Source organism: Porites lutea, chromosome 5 (assembly GCF_958299795.1).
Source record: "Porites lutea chromosome 5, jaPorLute2.1, whole genome shotgun sequence".
In the NCBI taxonomy this organism is placed as follows: domain Eukaryota; kingdom Metazoa; phylum Cnidaria; class Anthozoa; order Scleractinia; family Poritidae; genus Porites; species Porites lutea.
The window spans coordinates 24620691-24636125 of NC_133205.1; the positions used below are offsets into that span (position 1 = coordinate 24620691).

The following is a 15435-nucleotide window of genomic DNA, read 5'->3' on the forward strand; positions in this document are numbered from 1 at the left end:
ACAGCTCGAATTGTCTTTTCAAGTCGGGTGTATTTATGACCCTAGTCCAACTCATTTCCCTCCACCAAAAATGAAATTCAGTTTGTAATATTAAAAAGAAAAAAAAAAATGATTGTTTTTTTGCTCCATTCTTTCATTGAGTTTACCATCTAATACGCAAGACTCCTTTGTGTTTTTGAACGACAATCTGTTCTTTAGTACAGTATTATAAAGAAAACGTTCCCGCAAACTTTGTCCGCATGGCCTTCTGGTTTAATAAAACAACACATAAATTGTCAGCGAGCGATTTCTTTCAAAGACTGCAGACATACATTTAACACACTCAGTTACGTAGAAAACCATGGGGCACTTCTTCAAACAGAGGTTGGCCGATGTTTTAGAAAATCGCGTTGTAAGCCATTCAATATTTTGTCTTCCCCTATGATTAAATGTCGTCTACTGATTTCACAGCGCTAAGAGACATATTAGCCAGACTATTGAGAAAACCATGTTACTCTCGTTACTACCTACTAAAATCCATTCTAAAACAAATCTAGAGGCCCAGCGATAGTCTAAAACCGCAGTCTTAGTTAGACTTTGTTCAAATAACCAACCCTTTATATGTTTTCAATTAGCCCTCGTGCACGCCTTATGCTAACAGATCAACTAGAAAGTATGACTTTCTACCCGCCAACAGTTTAACGTTGAGAAGTCAATCGCTACCTAGACCAGTTTATTAGAATGTCGTCAAAGCCTTCTTACTGACTCCTTTCTCGATCATTAATTTTGTCCTAGAAAATCAACAGCTGTACATCTTTCAAAGTCACAGCAACAACAGGCTTCAATAAAGGTAATTATTACAATCGGTCTCAAGTCCATACACCTTACTGATAATAGCAACTCTTGCACGAATTTCCAATTGCGTTCACCCAAACAGCACAATACAGACAAACGATATTGCTTACTATGTATGCTTCCCTAGTCTCTCGTGCACAAGGTGATTCCAGCTTATGAACTGTGGTTAGAATGCTCAGTCCATCAGTATACAATTTCAGTGTACTTTTGATCGTCACTCCAGCTTTGTGGGTGACTCTAACACATTTGAATCTGACAATGAAAATCTTTATTAAATGTGGCCATTCAAGGGAAAGTTTTAAGACATTCCCCTTCTCTTGCGCTCTAAATTTCCAACAGTATTTTTTTTTTCGATTACTACATTTATTTTCGTCTAAGTGGTAAATGGATCAGTGGTAGCGATTGAAAGGTGCAACGTTTTTTGTTTACGCATATAAAACAGCAACGAAATATTTTTAACTCTCCTGCTTCCAAGAGTGACCAAGATAAAAATTTTAGCTAGGAAAATCCGAAATTTCATTTTCTAAAATAGTGTGAAAAGACAACAATGCTATGCGAAAGTACTGCGCGAACGTTTTATTCATACTGACAGGTTTTGCTCAGAACTGCATCGTGCGCTTTCCACAGGCTCGCCTGGAATAACTTGAAAAAAAAAACGCCGGGCTCACTGAGCTTAACTATTATTATGAAAGCAAATGGATACAGAAGAACTTAAGCTGAATGAGATTAAAGACCAGGGAGACATACTTTAATTTCTAGTAGTTCTGTGTAGTACTGCTTGCTTGTTACCTCCAGGCGCATTTTTTTGGTTTAACTACTTGCTGGTGGTAATTTTTCTGTAGTTTTTGTCACATCTAAGCTCTGTTTCAGAAGTAATTTATTTTGCTTCCAGTAGTTGCAACATGATTATTCAGAACCACATTTTCCACGCCCGTGTGGTTGAAATTCTCTGACTAGTTCCATCAATTAGAAGGCTGCAATTTTAAAAAATTCGTTCCTCAGACTATAAGGAGCTATGCTTACGATCTGCAGTTTCAGTTAGATTCCGAGAACTATAACCTTGAATTAAAACGCATTCATATAATGCGTAGCTCAGTTTTCATACGCACCGACCAAATGACAACAACAACAACAGCCTGTCACTAAGTCGTAGCGACGACCTCGCAGCCACTGCAGCTGTTTGAACCTTTTCTCTCCAAACAGTGCGCACATCAACTACAAGTAATAAGAAAAACTCAAAATTTCGTTTCAAGAAAAATATTGCCAAACAAATTGTGCACCGTAACATTTGTGCAGATTAGTTTTCATTCGAATGGTCACAACATAGGATAACGTCGATCCACAAACTCAAAGTAGAAATACATTAAACGCTTCTACGTCGAGGTCCTGATTTTTTCTTAACTGTATGAATGGGTCAAGGAACAGTACAGTATCTTGAAGGGCTTGGTCAACCTCAGCCATTCCAAAGTGAAATGTCCTAAGCTAGGGGGTATCTCGAATTTTCCGTTTTTGTTAAATAATTACTGCCTTTCAATTTTTTAAAGAAAAAGTCGACTTTTGCCTATTAATGTTTCAAGTAATAAGGAACTTTAAACACCTTGCAGCTTAAATTTGTCCGGTCGAAGGTAAACTGGATTTCTTCTGGATTTACCCCTCAAACCTTTTTTTTTTAAAGCTTAATTCCTTATTCTAGAAGAATATGGGTTTGTGTACCATAAACATAAAGAAAGAGTAATCGAAAAAAGGGTTGCCAAGAAAAGATTCGTTTGAGGAGGTAAATTTGACAGAAATTTATGTAGAGGGTTTTTTCTTTAAACAACAACGAGCATATTCATGCTGTTTAGTTGTTTAAAAGGCAATTTGCAAGCAGGCAGTATATTCATCTTGCAAATGTTTATGAATCGAAGAAAGACAGGTCGCCATCACGTCTACAAAGAAATAGGTATAAAGTTCACTTTGATTGGATAATGAATTTGACTACTCGAACTATGCATAAATTTAAAGTCTCCTTCTGATGTACTTGCGGCAGTCGTCTGGCACTGAGCGAAAAAAAAACTGAATTTCCTTTCATTACTTGCCCATCCATTAAAAAAAAGCTTGTGCAAAAGGCCACAACAAAAAAAGTCTGGGAAAAATTTCTAATGAAACTGTAATATACTGTTCTACTTGAACCAAAACGACGTTTTCGTGCGTGATGTTTGGCGTGTCATAATTATTTAAGTAAATATTATTTCAAAAACTGACGCTCAATTTATGTAGTTTCAAATTAGCGCCCCAGATTTAGAATTCCCAGCTACACTAGTTTCAGCCCAGTTCTCAAGATATCAGTAAAACATTTAGATCTCAGATCTCAGCTATTAGTTGAAAACAGCCGACAGTTTAAATTTTAACCATTTTCCCAGCTATCTGTATCCAAAACCTCTAGAACGAACACGTTCACCATCATTATCATCATCATCGTTGTCGTCGTCGTCGTCGTCGACATCGTCATCATCATCATCATCATCATCATCATCATCAACAACAACAGCAACTGCAACATCGTCATCAATATTTTGATTTTACCATCAACAACTTCGCTGACTTTGCAATTTCATAAAAATAAAATACCCAGGACCAAGATGATTGCTTTTTCATGTGTGCTTTTTCTTCCTGTGCTTTTGTCATAAGTTTTATTTGGAATGTATCGTTTCAAAGCAACCAAAGGATTTGCTTAGATTGAACGGTTAAAACTGTGCTTGAAAGCCCACGACGAGAAATCATGTCCTCGTAATAAACATAGCGATGGTTTACTTTTGGTCAAATAGTAAGAAAGAAGATTAGAAGGTTTAATTTAGAAATGTTCTTATGAATATTTATTATTATTATTATTATTATTATTATTATTATTATTATTATTATTATTATTATTATTATTATTATTATCATCATCATCATTATTTCATATCTTCTCCTAAAGAAGTGTACCAAAAAATTGCACTCTTTAGTATTACACTGTTTAGTCCTGGATTTCACACTAACAATAAAATTATCACGATTATGAAACCTAAGGGAAAAGAGCAATGCTTATTTAAAAATATATTCATACCAAGCTTCTAAGGTCGGGTCTACAATTCCGAATTTTTTCAGATTAAAAGAAGCCCTAGCTCCTCGATGCTGTATTTACCTCCGAGTAAATATTCGGCGTTTTGCCTAACGTGGAATTTAAACTTGCCGTTCAGCCGGCTTTTTTAACTGAGTCGTACCACTCGACTTTTTCGAAAAAATGGAAAATGGAAATGGAAAAGTGAGAAATGATATTCTAACATGTTTTAGTTTAAAAAAATTACATGCAACATTACTTAACACGGCAGATGTTGACTTTGCGGGTTAGCTAAGCAACCATAAAATATTTAGAGGCGAAAACGAAAAACCGGTCCACGGATTTGAACCAGTAACAAAGGTGTTTCCTTAGGACAAAGACCGGAACAAAATGAAAGCAGACTAAAACCTCAAGTTAGAAATCCAGCATGCTCTAAACTACAGTATATTTCTTTTCTGAACTGAACGTCTTCTTGATGACCATCACCAATTTAAAAAGCCTCTAGCTTCAACCTGCTGCGGAATTGCGGTGGTTTAGAGAAAAAATATGATATCTGCTAGTATATCACGTACTCAAAAGGCAATTTATTGTCGTAGTGAAATACCATTGTCGATTTGAAATCGATTCACCGAGTGTTCAACAATTTTTCTTTTGAACGCCTAAATTACACGTTATATTTTATTCTGAATATAAATTGAACTCTCCTCACTATGTCACACAATCAGTCGATCTTTTGGGTTGTTGGGGTGTCGTTTATGAAGTTATTTTTACGGACAACCTTCCTCGATTAAACGAATAACGGGTTACAATCTAATGACTGCCCTCTATAATTGCTCATCTATGACCATAAAGGAAGACAACTGAGCCTGAGGTGCGGTTTAAATTTTTTCTGAAGAAGCCTTAGATCGAAGAATCAATATCTCTCTATGTGACAGATGGCTTCGCTATTTTATCGCACGAAGAACAAAATCGGTTATAAATTCCACTCGGGCTTTTTACGTTTTTGTAAATTTCCCTAGTAAAACTTTCTTTCAATCATATAAGGGAAAAAGCTCAATTATCTTTCTTAACCACGGCAGGTTTTAAACTGAACATTCCTTTAAAACAGAGACTTTCCCTCCTGAGAAGATAACGAAAAAAACGTTTTCCTTTACCCTCAAACAATGAATAATACATTAGATAATTTCGGTCAATAGCAGAAAATTTTATTTGAAGGTTATTGAATGTATGAGAGACATGCAAACAGTGAATTATTTGTGGATACAATTAACCCGAAGAAATATGTATTCTTCGAAAGCAGAAAATTTCCGTAAATATAAACTGCCGTATGGCAATCTCCATGCGTAATTTTTTTTTCATTATCTTTTGTAAACCAGACATCTTTTACCAAACAACCTGCCCACTAGAGGGAAATTTTCTCTCCTTTCCTGAAGCTTATCATTATTATTATTTATTACTTTCTGAAAAAATGTACAAATTCCTCTTTTGCGTTTACTATAAATAAGTCTAAAACAGCTCTACGAACCCATTTTAGCTCTCTGAGGCTATTAGTTAAGACATTCCTGATAATGCTTGGCGCCGATACCTTTCCATGACCCCATGCCGTGTTTATTTATTAAATTCTCGGGTAAACATTATTCTCTAACTAGCTTATGTGCAAAGAGCTGTGGTGAGTAAAATAATTTTACGCCAAGGAGACGAACTGCAGACGACCGGTGATTAAAAGCGAAACCAGCGGCAGTTACTGAATCCACGTGCGAGCGCCGCGTATCTTTAGAAATATAACACTTTTGTCAAAATGCAAAACTGCTTGTGTCTCCTGACTCGCTTTTCATACCTTTCTATCGGTGACAGTACAAGAGAAGTTGCCCTCGGGGGAAAGCTGCGAACCGATGTTTCGTTTTAATTCATTCGCCAGTCCTATCTGACAGAGTCTTGTTTCAGAAATATCACGTACACAATGCCAACTTGGATGTTTTCTGGATAAGATTTTATATGCAAGAGTTCATGTAAGGTGAAATTTGAACCACTTTGTCTAGCAGAGTGAAACAGGTGCTTTTCAACTCTAGTGAAGTCGCATCAGAAGTCGTACAACGCTTTTCCGAGGCAAGGAATCCTTGTTGTAGGCGGAGCTGAAAAAAAAAAATACTAGCGAATTCGCGGCGTAAGAGACCGTGTGTGTGTTTTGTAAAAATATTTTACCGCCAAAACGGTGAAGGAGTCATGTGGATATCGGCCTTTTTACGCTGTGAGATTCAAGTTAAAAAGGAAGGATTTTGCATGCAGTTTGATCGTTGAACAAACCTGTCCTGAATTATAACTGTCGAGCAATCGAATCCTTTTGATATTCGTACTGGAAATTGACGAGCACGCAAAGTTTATGTTTGACTTGTATTTCAATATTTAACGTACGGCTGGTCCGCGCACCACCTTGCCTCTAGACTATCTTAGGGAGAGGAGCATGGGTTTCCCGCAGAGACTACAAAGCCTGTATTGCCATGAGGTAGGCGTTTAGAATTAAGGAGTGCTGTGAAAGTTCAAAAAGGTACGCGCGGTCATATTTATGTTCGTCTCTTTGAAATAACTGTGAACTTAGTTTATCAGCTGTGACAGACTGGCACATCTCTTTGTGTTTAGACACCTTCCGCTCATTTGCATTTGTTTGGTGCTCACGCTGTCGTGTTTAGCTCTGTTTATAAATTGAATAAGACACAAACAAAATAATGTTTACTGCAGAGTGCGTGAGAATACTTGGACAGACAGAACTAACAGTTATAAAATTGTCTGTGTATATGAATTATTTCCTACGGCACTGCCAAGATTGCTCCTTAATTGTGTTCGTCTTATTGAAAACTTAAGTTTTGTCGTTTCGTTTTGGATAAAGGCAGGTTCGAAAATTGTTAAAAAGAGTTGATCAACTTTACAATAATTTCAGTGATAGAAAATCCCCTCTATAATCGAAAAGACTATGACTATTCTGTTTGCCGTTTTTGGAAGTATTGTCAGAGATAGCCTTGTCAACCCTGAGCCGGGTATGAATCGTGTTTTCAATGTAGATTTTTTGTTAATTAAAAAGAGTCTCAAAGCAAGTGATATTGGTCACAGGGTAGCAAGACACATGAAATAAAATAGAGACCTTTCATTAATAAAATTACAAATCAATGTCTAATCTTGTGAATTCTTGTCATTTTGGACATTGAATAGAGGTTATGGAGTCACCGCTTTTTTCTCGGCTTTTAGTTCCTCCAATCGCATAACAGTGGAGCGAGTGAATATATCGACTAGAGAAAAAAATGAACTCATAAAATACAAATAGATTAAAAGATAAAAAGCAATTATTAAGCAAATGCGAGTAAAGATTATCAAAATATATATATGTATACGTACTATTATCAAGTTAGTGTAATGAAATCGCGACTCTCATATTTCTTCGACGAAGTAGAATTTTCAATTGGCCAATGAGAATCGTTGGCAGAAACAACAATTTTCTCACTAGTATTTTAAAAATATTTTTCAAGGCGTTAATCTAACAACCATTTCTCACTTTGTGTTAATGTGCAATTCATTTCATTTGCTGTGCAGCAATTGTGGTTTTGTTGTTTGTCGGAAAACAAAGCGATATTTAATTTTCTCTGTACGTGAATAGCATTGTGTTTCCTTCTTTTTCTTTTTCATTTGAAAAATCGTAGGGAACTCTCTTTTGAAGAATAACGCCGGGAAACCCGATTTATTCCTGCTTTCCGTTTCATAATTCTTAGCCAGTGGTGTTCACCTTCACGAGTGTATTTAGTAAGGTTAGGTACTTGAATAGTAAGGCAATGATTTGCTTTTTAAACATCGTTATGTTCATATATATTTGAGGATATCGTCCTTGGCAAACAGTAGTTATCATTCAGCTTCTTCGACGGCGAACCAGGAAAACCTTTTGTTTGACAGATGTTTTGATTCTTCAATGACATCTGCGTGCCTAAAGGCAGATATTGATAAAATGAAAAAAAAAAACTCAAATCGCATTTATGACGTCTACATTAAATTGTTTCATGACAATAACTTGCTAATGTATAACTGGGAAATCAGACTTTGTGGCCGTAATTTCCTATACCTGTGACAACAAACGAAGTCAGTTTAGTTGGTTCCTTGGTCGCAAATTCGTCAGTGTCCCGAGAGTGTGCATTTAAATTCTCTTCCAGTTGTTCAGTCCAGTTACGACTGTGTTGAAGACAGCAACAGGGAGCTCCACACAATACAACGTCCTCGAGAAATCCCAGTTTAATCATATCAGCTTAAATTGATCCTCGTTTTCTTTTGCTGTGTTGCCAGTCCAATTCCTGTATTTTTTACGGCAGCCCTGCCCTTCAAATAGATCTGCACTGTACGTAGAGCCGGACTTTACCGGGATTAACGCCAGGAAACGTCCTCTTGAAAGATTTGATTATTCTTTAAGTTGTTTGCAAATTAATAATATTTCTTTTTTTCTCTCTCTCCTTAGCAATCGCAGCGGGAATCCTTTGGTTAGAAGAAAGATAACTACTCTGCACATCCCCAAGTTAAAATTCACTGCGTTTAATGAAGGGTTTTGTGACAGGCATGGAGGGCATCGCGACCAAAGGTAATAAAACATCTTCCCCTGCTCTTAATGTTTTCATGTTTTCTTAAATGACTGATAAAGTCTGTTTCTCCGTATCGTTGTTAGAGGTATCGAAAAATCGGGACCGCCTGCCACGCAAAAATAACCTTGTTGTCGTTACATCGGTTATCTGAATGCCTATGAATGTTACTTCTGGCAGGTATTTTGTCAGCTTAGTCGAGCGTAGTCATTTCTTAGTCAAGTTTCGATCAACGTTGTTAGTCACACGTCGAAACTTGTACAGCCCTTTTTTCGTGGTTTTGTCCAACATTAAAAAAAGGGAAATAAGAAGGAAGCAGGGGCTTGTCGTTTTACCCCCAAAAGATAATCGGGTTCGCTGGTACTTGATACTCATTCATTGGAACTGCTTTGTGACATTTTTATTGAAAACGCCGGTTAAGCTTTCCTGGCTAGTTTTCTCCACATATGTTAGATAGCAAGGATAAACACTGGAATCATATTGAACGCTATTTTAAAGAAGTGTAAATCTTAAATGTAGAGACACTTTATTGTCAGGCCTTCATTATTATTTATGCTTGGCAGTATCGCAAAAAGATAACAGACAGCCGACAGATATTTGTATGCGACTGGTCTTTTCATTTCACCACTGTTCATAGACTCAACAACGAAGTCTTTACACTGCAAAATCAAATGAAGTGATAAAATAATAAGTATTCACTTAACCCGCAAATCTTAAGAGTAAAATTTTCTGACTTAAAATCTGTTTGATTCTGTCGATAAAGAAGCTCTACCGAGTCACTATTTGATTGTGGCTTTAAAAGTTTTTCTTTGGATTCTTTGACTGTCTTTTAAGGTCTCGTTTTATACAAAATGAATAAGTTTTTGTCTTTCATAAGTTTTGACTTCAAACGACCTCGACCGGTGAATTTTCAAGATTACAAAACTTCGTTACGTATTTCTTTTTTTTAATCATACCTTAGGCACTTTCTACAATTTTTACCGACTGCCGTGTAAAAAAAAAAGAACAGAAATACACAAAAATACTCTTATTTCGCCTATTGTAATTTACTCTACTAGCGAGATAATCGCTCTAACTTTGATTAATCCACTTCATGCAAAAATATAGTGCCCTTCCTCTTTCCGCTTAACTTTTAAGCGTCGTTGCGCGGTCATAATCTGGAAAAGATTATCTCTGCCATGTTTATAAATCCTTCAAAAACTTGATATTCATTTATGGCTGATTTGCATCTTTTTCTGCTCTTGTTGTTCTATTGAATGCTATCTTACGAATAAAGAAGAGGATCTGTTCCTGGTAGGGATTACCTCTAAAGACGAACCACGCCCTTTTATAAGCCGTAAAAAAGCTCCAGCCAGAGGGATTAAATCTGTCATTTCTAAGGTCAATCATGTGATATGAAATTTGGTTCTAACTATTGAGAATCTGGATGAGAATTTACGATGTAATCACCCACATGAAACTTTTTGGCCTTACTTTCACATGGTAGTTATTGTGATTAGTATCAAACAAAATCAACTTTGGCGATTTTTTCCTGAAACTTTAGTATATACAAAAACGTGCAAACAAAACTATCATTAAAAATTATGTCGTGCAACGACAAACTAAATGGAACGTATTATGCAGTACTTTTACACGCTGCTATTTGTTTCCAGTACTTTCCAAAACAAGATTTGGTGGATACCTTGTCCTTGTCGAATGTTTAATTCATGACAATCTGGCCCGAAAGGAATAAAATCCCCTCACCCGCACAAAAAAGAAATACATGTACAGTCATTTTAAAATCGTGATACTGTTTGCATCATTGTACAATTTTGTCTATCGAACAACTGAGAAAGAAATAACAACGACTTTGATATATATGCACGGTCTCGTTTAGTGGTAAAACGAATTTCTCCGAACCTTACAAGTGCTTCTTGTATTTTATTTCGCATGTGACACGAAAACTGAACGCACAAGGTATAATTTTACGAAGGCAAACTGATGAGGTGCTGCAGTACATTAAAAAGCTCTAATGACGTCTTCATAAAAACCTCGTGTGGCTAACACACGGCTTGATAGATAGTACTTCTAATTTCCACTTAGCTAGAGTAGTTTGTGGTTTGTATCAAGACGGTGTTAATGTACTCTAAGATTTATGACAAATTTGAATGAATATTTAATAAGGCTTTCTACTTTATGACTGTAGTTACATTTAATCTTGTTTAATCCTTTCATGAAAGAAGAACTTCCCCTAGAAATTAAATCGCAGAATATTTTTCCAACGCACTTTTCAACTGAGAGTTTTCTCGTTCCTGCTCCAATTAAAATCACAAAAAAAAAATACTCCAAATCGGATGCTAACAATTAAAAGTACGTGCAGATATTCGTGCGTGGATTAAAAAGTACGGACGTTCCTTTTTTACTTCAGGGCAAATTTCAAACCTGATTTATCCGATAACAATACATTCAATGGCAGGTTTGTAATACTGATAATGGCTGCTCTAATAATTCCAGCCTTCTTATCCTGCCGTTGTTTGGGACTATATTTGTTGTGAGATTCTCAGGAAATTATATTGATCAAAAAATACAAAAAAAGACTCAGTACTCGGAATGTATGTTCTCTAGTTTTTCCTGTTCCAGCTTTGCCCTTTTTGCTTGGAGTCACGTAGGCGTGATGGACTTTTGACTGAAGTTTACTTTTTTACTTCTATAGTTTCTGTCGTTCCTTTATAAAAACGTGAATCATACGTTTATCCCTTAAACCTAACAACAGCGGCCAAAAACTTAACGCAAATGAAAAAAAAAACGCGGATCTTATACTGACAGTAAGGGAAAACAGTGCATGGTGAGAAGTAACAGTTCAAGAGATTTCTTTACATAGCCACAACACAGGACTTCATCTACTAACTTAAAACACAAAGCTACCTTGAATGAATTATAAAAAGCAGTGCATAATTGATCTTTCCTTAGTACGGTCGTACTTTAGGGCTTCCTGGCCTCCACAAACTCAAAAGAAAGAACCAGCTTGTACAACAACACAGAAACGTATTGCTCAATACTTTATTTGAAAGAATACATCACTTGCAAAGCGAAAGAAATTTCTCTGTGTAGCACATTGAATAAAATCTTCAGTAAAAAAGGTCCCAAGAGTGACCAACGTCAATTTTCTCCAAAAAAATCCACAAATCACTGAGAGGAATGGCTATGAGAATTTAAAAAATGATCACCAAAGGGAAAATGCTTTTATTTTTTATCAAATTCTCACAACTAGTTTTTTAAGGAAACGTATTGAGATCAGTCTCGAGTATTGGGGATCTTCAAGAGTTATCATAGTGACTGTATTTTATACATCCGATATTCGTAGTCGTTTTATAACGATAGTGTTAGTTTAAACAACTTTTCGCGGTAGGGATGCTTTCAAGAGACAGCTTCTTTTCGGAGCCTTTGAACGTTGAACGAAATCCTAAGCATTGTAAAGATCGTTCTCTGTTTGTTTCAGTTTTTCATAGCAATTGAGACGCTGAAAGTTTGCATTTTTGTAGTTTTAATATTGGACTCTTTAGGGATTCATTGAGTCGCTTTTACTTTAGACTGCAAAACAGTCCGTATTTTTGCGTATTCAAGTACGCGCGAGCAGTCAAACAAAAGGTCTGGAATGAGGCTGAAAACAGAGACTTTTACGCCACGCTTTACCGATTTCTTTACTCATTTTGAGAAAAAAACCGACTGTTTTGCAGTCTACTTTTACTTAACGGTGCAAGAGCTACGTGATACGTGGGTGAAGCTTTTCATGCAGTGGCGGTACAGGACTCTCATCAAAGATTATTTGATTTCGACCACACCCATTCTGCCGCTGCTCTGTGACTTGAATTCTAAACACTCATTGAAAGCTGCCGTCATGGAATATTTTGCTTCGAACTTTTAAATAATCTTTTCTAAATTATTTTTCCTAACTGCTTAGAAACAAAAAATCTAAACAGATAAATATAAATGATTTGAATCTTGGCAGCTTAGGATCATGTTTTATTCTTCAACTCGGAAAAAAAGTAAATACAGATCTAAAAGACAGAACCACCTCGTTGCGTATAATAGAACATGCACAGTAACGTCATTTTTCATATCATTTATTTGAAAAGTCATACTCATTCAATTTGATTCTCTGGCTCATAACTTTCAAAAGCTGTAAATAACTTTTAAGTTATTAGCAAAGAAATCGTCTCTCATTGCGAGTAATCATCACAGTTAAAAGTTGGGCTCGTAAATAGACCCATACTTCAATTAACCTACCAGCAGGCTCGAGTTCGGGGGAAAGTGGCGTGAACTCCCACAAATGAGCCTGCTCGCAGGCCATACTCTAATAAAAACCCGCAAGGTCTACATCAAAGCAGTAAGGGAATTTCTGCACGACGTTTGAACCATTTTTAAATGGAAAATCTATTTTTGTCAATCTCAATTATTATACAAATTCCGATGTGCCTTGAGTCTTCTTCAGTTATCACATAATTCGTGAAATAATACAAAATATGAATTAAATGTAATCTTATAAAAAAGGAAATCATCTAAAAAAATATTAGTGACAAGACATAATTTGGAAGTCTTGTGAATTCTCCATTTCAACAGAAGAATTTACTATCATTCATGAGTTTGCAAAAATCAAATGTACGAGAAACTTTCCCGTCAGTCATTATAATTTTATTCTTACCTAAAGCGTGATACAAAACCCCATGAGTATGTACGCACAGCTTACTGAAAAAATAACATCAAATTTACATTTAATGATGGACAATTTTAAACGTCTTTGCTACATCTTTTGGGATTGACCGGTTGTACAAGTCGTTGTGAGTTTTGGTACGGTTATAACTACAATGCTATTAATATGAGGGCGACGAACTTTCATGACTCCTGTTTTAGGATAATCCTTTTAGCGTTTAAGCAATTACGCAGGCGAAAGGTATTCTCTCAATTAAAGAAATGAAAAATTCGTTAATGTTAGCGGAGAGTGAGCAGGTTTACTACATATTTTCCATTGTGATTCTTACGCCTTCAAAAAAAATTGTTTTGAAGATTAAAACACGGTGTCATGTTTTCTAGCCTCAATAAATGCATTCTGTATCATCAAAAGAGCCGAATTACATACAAATGTTTAATTAAATTCAATTATATATTACAAGATGATCCAGAGTAAAAGTCTGCTCCAGCCAATGCATACACACACTGGAAAAACAAAAGCGTTAAATGTGTATCAACAAATTTTGTAAATGGAATAAAATAGAATACCTTAATAGAAAAATAAATTATTTAAAGCATAAAGAGGACTAAAGTAAGAAAGAGCTTTGCTAGGTTTCAGTGTACGAAGCAAGTCGTGGCAGGAGAAAGTGAAAGGCGTGCCGATATTGCCTTTCTGTTCTTTCACAATACGGACCAGCACTCCTTTTATCCCACGTGATTAACACTACAAGGTAGGGCAGAGGATCAGAAAAATGAAAGTGGCCGATTTAATTTTGTGCTTATACATGAGTATAGCCAAGATTTCTTGAGATGCCCTCATGGAAAAAAAAGATATAGAATGATAAAAGAAAGAGTGTTTTATGTGTAAAAAATTGTGATCAATACATAGTCTCAATTACTGACGTGACATACATAATCGTATTAGCACTTTATACCCAAACTGCTTGTTCCTCCTTTTTTCCCAAGTAAAATAGGTTACCTAATAAAATTGTATACATTATTCGTTCTCACATGGCAATAATATGATGGTGAATACTTCGACTTTTGAGCCTACGAACTAAACCGTAAAACATTCTCAGCTATGACTTCACACGATAATAATTGCTCTTGAAGTACTTTAGAAAGTAAAAGTTCGAAATTTCCTTTCTACCTCGCTGTCTTGTTTTCTGTCATAGCGGTGATATGATTCATAGTGAAACTTGTCAATCCAGCAGATACTACCCTTGAAAGCTACTAAAAGGTGATAACCCAGGCGGTAGCTTGGTCTTCGGTTGGTTTTTACAAGTAAATCAAAAATTTTCAGTAACGAATTATTTTATTTTTTTACACACAAACGAGAGTGTTCTAACATGCTTCTTTTTCAGAGTAAATAGTACTTTTTTCTCAAAAAATATATATACACAAACTTTATTTTTCCTCGAATTTGAGGCTAGCTTTAAACAACTAATTAATCTCCGAGAGAACAACAAAAAAGAGAACGACAAAAATCTACGGTAAGTTAATATGAAAATACGACTATCTACAATATTTAAGATTAGCTTTAGTTTGGGTCGGTAGATACGTTTCCTTCCTCCCTTAAAATCGTTGTTTCGAACCTCCAAACCTTGGATGGATATTTTGTTGTTGTTTTAGTTTTTGTTAGGCTTAGTTCGGGGACTGATTAGAGGTATTCTCTTCTTGTTAAAACTTAGAACCTAAAATGGCTATTTTAATTAGTGCTTCATTTGGTTTTTACCCAGTCTCAGCTAAATGTAGCTTCCTGTCTACTTGCTAATCTTATTTCACAAACACAAGTTTGAGGACAGTGGAACAACATTTGTCTGTCACGAACAAAACTTATTCTTAATACGTGTATAAAAACAATGGTGAGATTTTCCACGGCTGTGTTAGAGATGGCGTCAAGCCGACGTCTATTTCTTTATTTCGCACTTTCCGCCTTTCTTTTTGATGCCGCAAAGGAAAAAAATTAATGAATTTAACTATTTATTATTGCTGAAATAAACAATCTTCATTACTTTCAAATTGACAAATTACAAACATTATGCATAAATTTTGTAACACTTGCAGGTTTACTGTTATTAAAAAAATGCAAATAAAATTAATTACAGCCGTTTTCTCTTGAGAAATTTTCGTTAGAGAAAATTAAAAAGATAACTCATAATAGATTAAGTTTACTATCTAAAAGATTTGACTTCATCAAAAATT

The 15435-nt window shown here is 35.6% G+C and overlaps 2 protein-coding genes across 8 annotated transcripts in view; one reads left to right on the plus strand and one right to left on the minus strand.

The window, feature by feature from the left end:
* Positions 1-15435, plus strand: part of LOC140937437 (insulin gene enhancer protein ISL-1-like) — a 49253-nt gene that overhangs the window by 17494 nt on the left and 16324 nt on the right. For 4 of the 7 annotated variants that reach the window (XM_073386999.1, XM_073386992.1, XM_073386991.1 and 1 more), the window contains 2 exons: positions 775-829; positions 8406-8525. In XM_073386999.1, the coding sequence (XP_073243100.1) occupies positions 8483-8525 (43 nt within the window). In that variant the 5' untranslated portion in view covers positions 775-829; positions 8406-8482. Of the gene's footprint in view, positions 1-774; positions 830-6266; positions 6420-8405; positions 8526-15435 lie in introns of those variants that run through there. The other 3 variants (XM_073386995.1, XM_073386994.1, XM_073386996.1) reach the window with 2 other exon arrangements.
* The window catches only part of LOC140938132 (uncharacterized), a 56060-nt gene that overhangs the window by 4030 nt on the left and 36595 nt on the right, over positions 1-15435 (minus strand). The gene's annotated exons all lie outside the window — the stretch shown is intronic.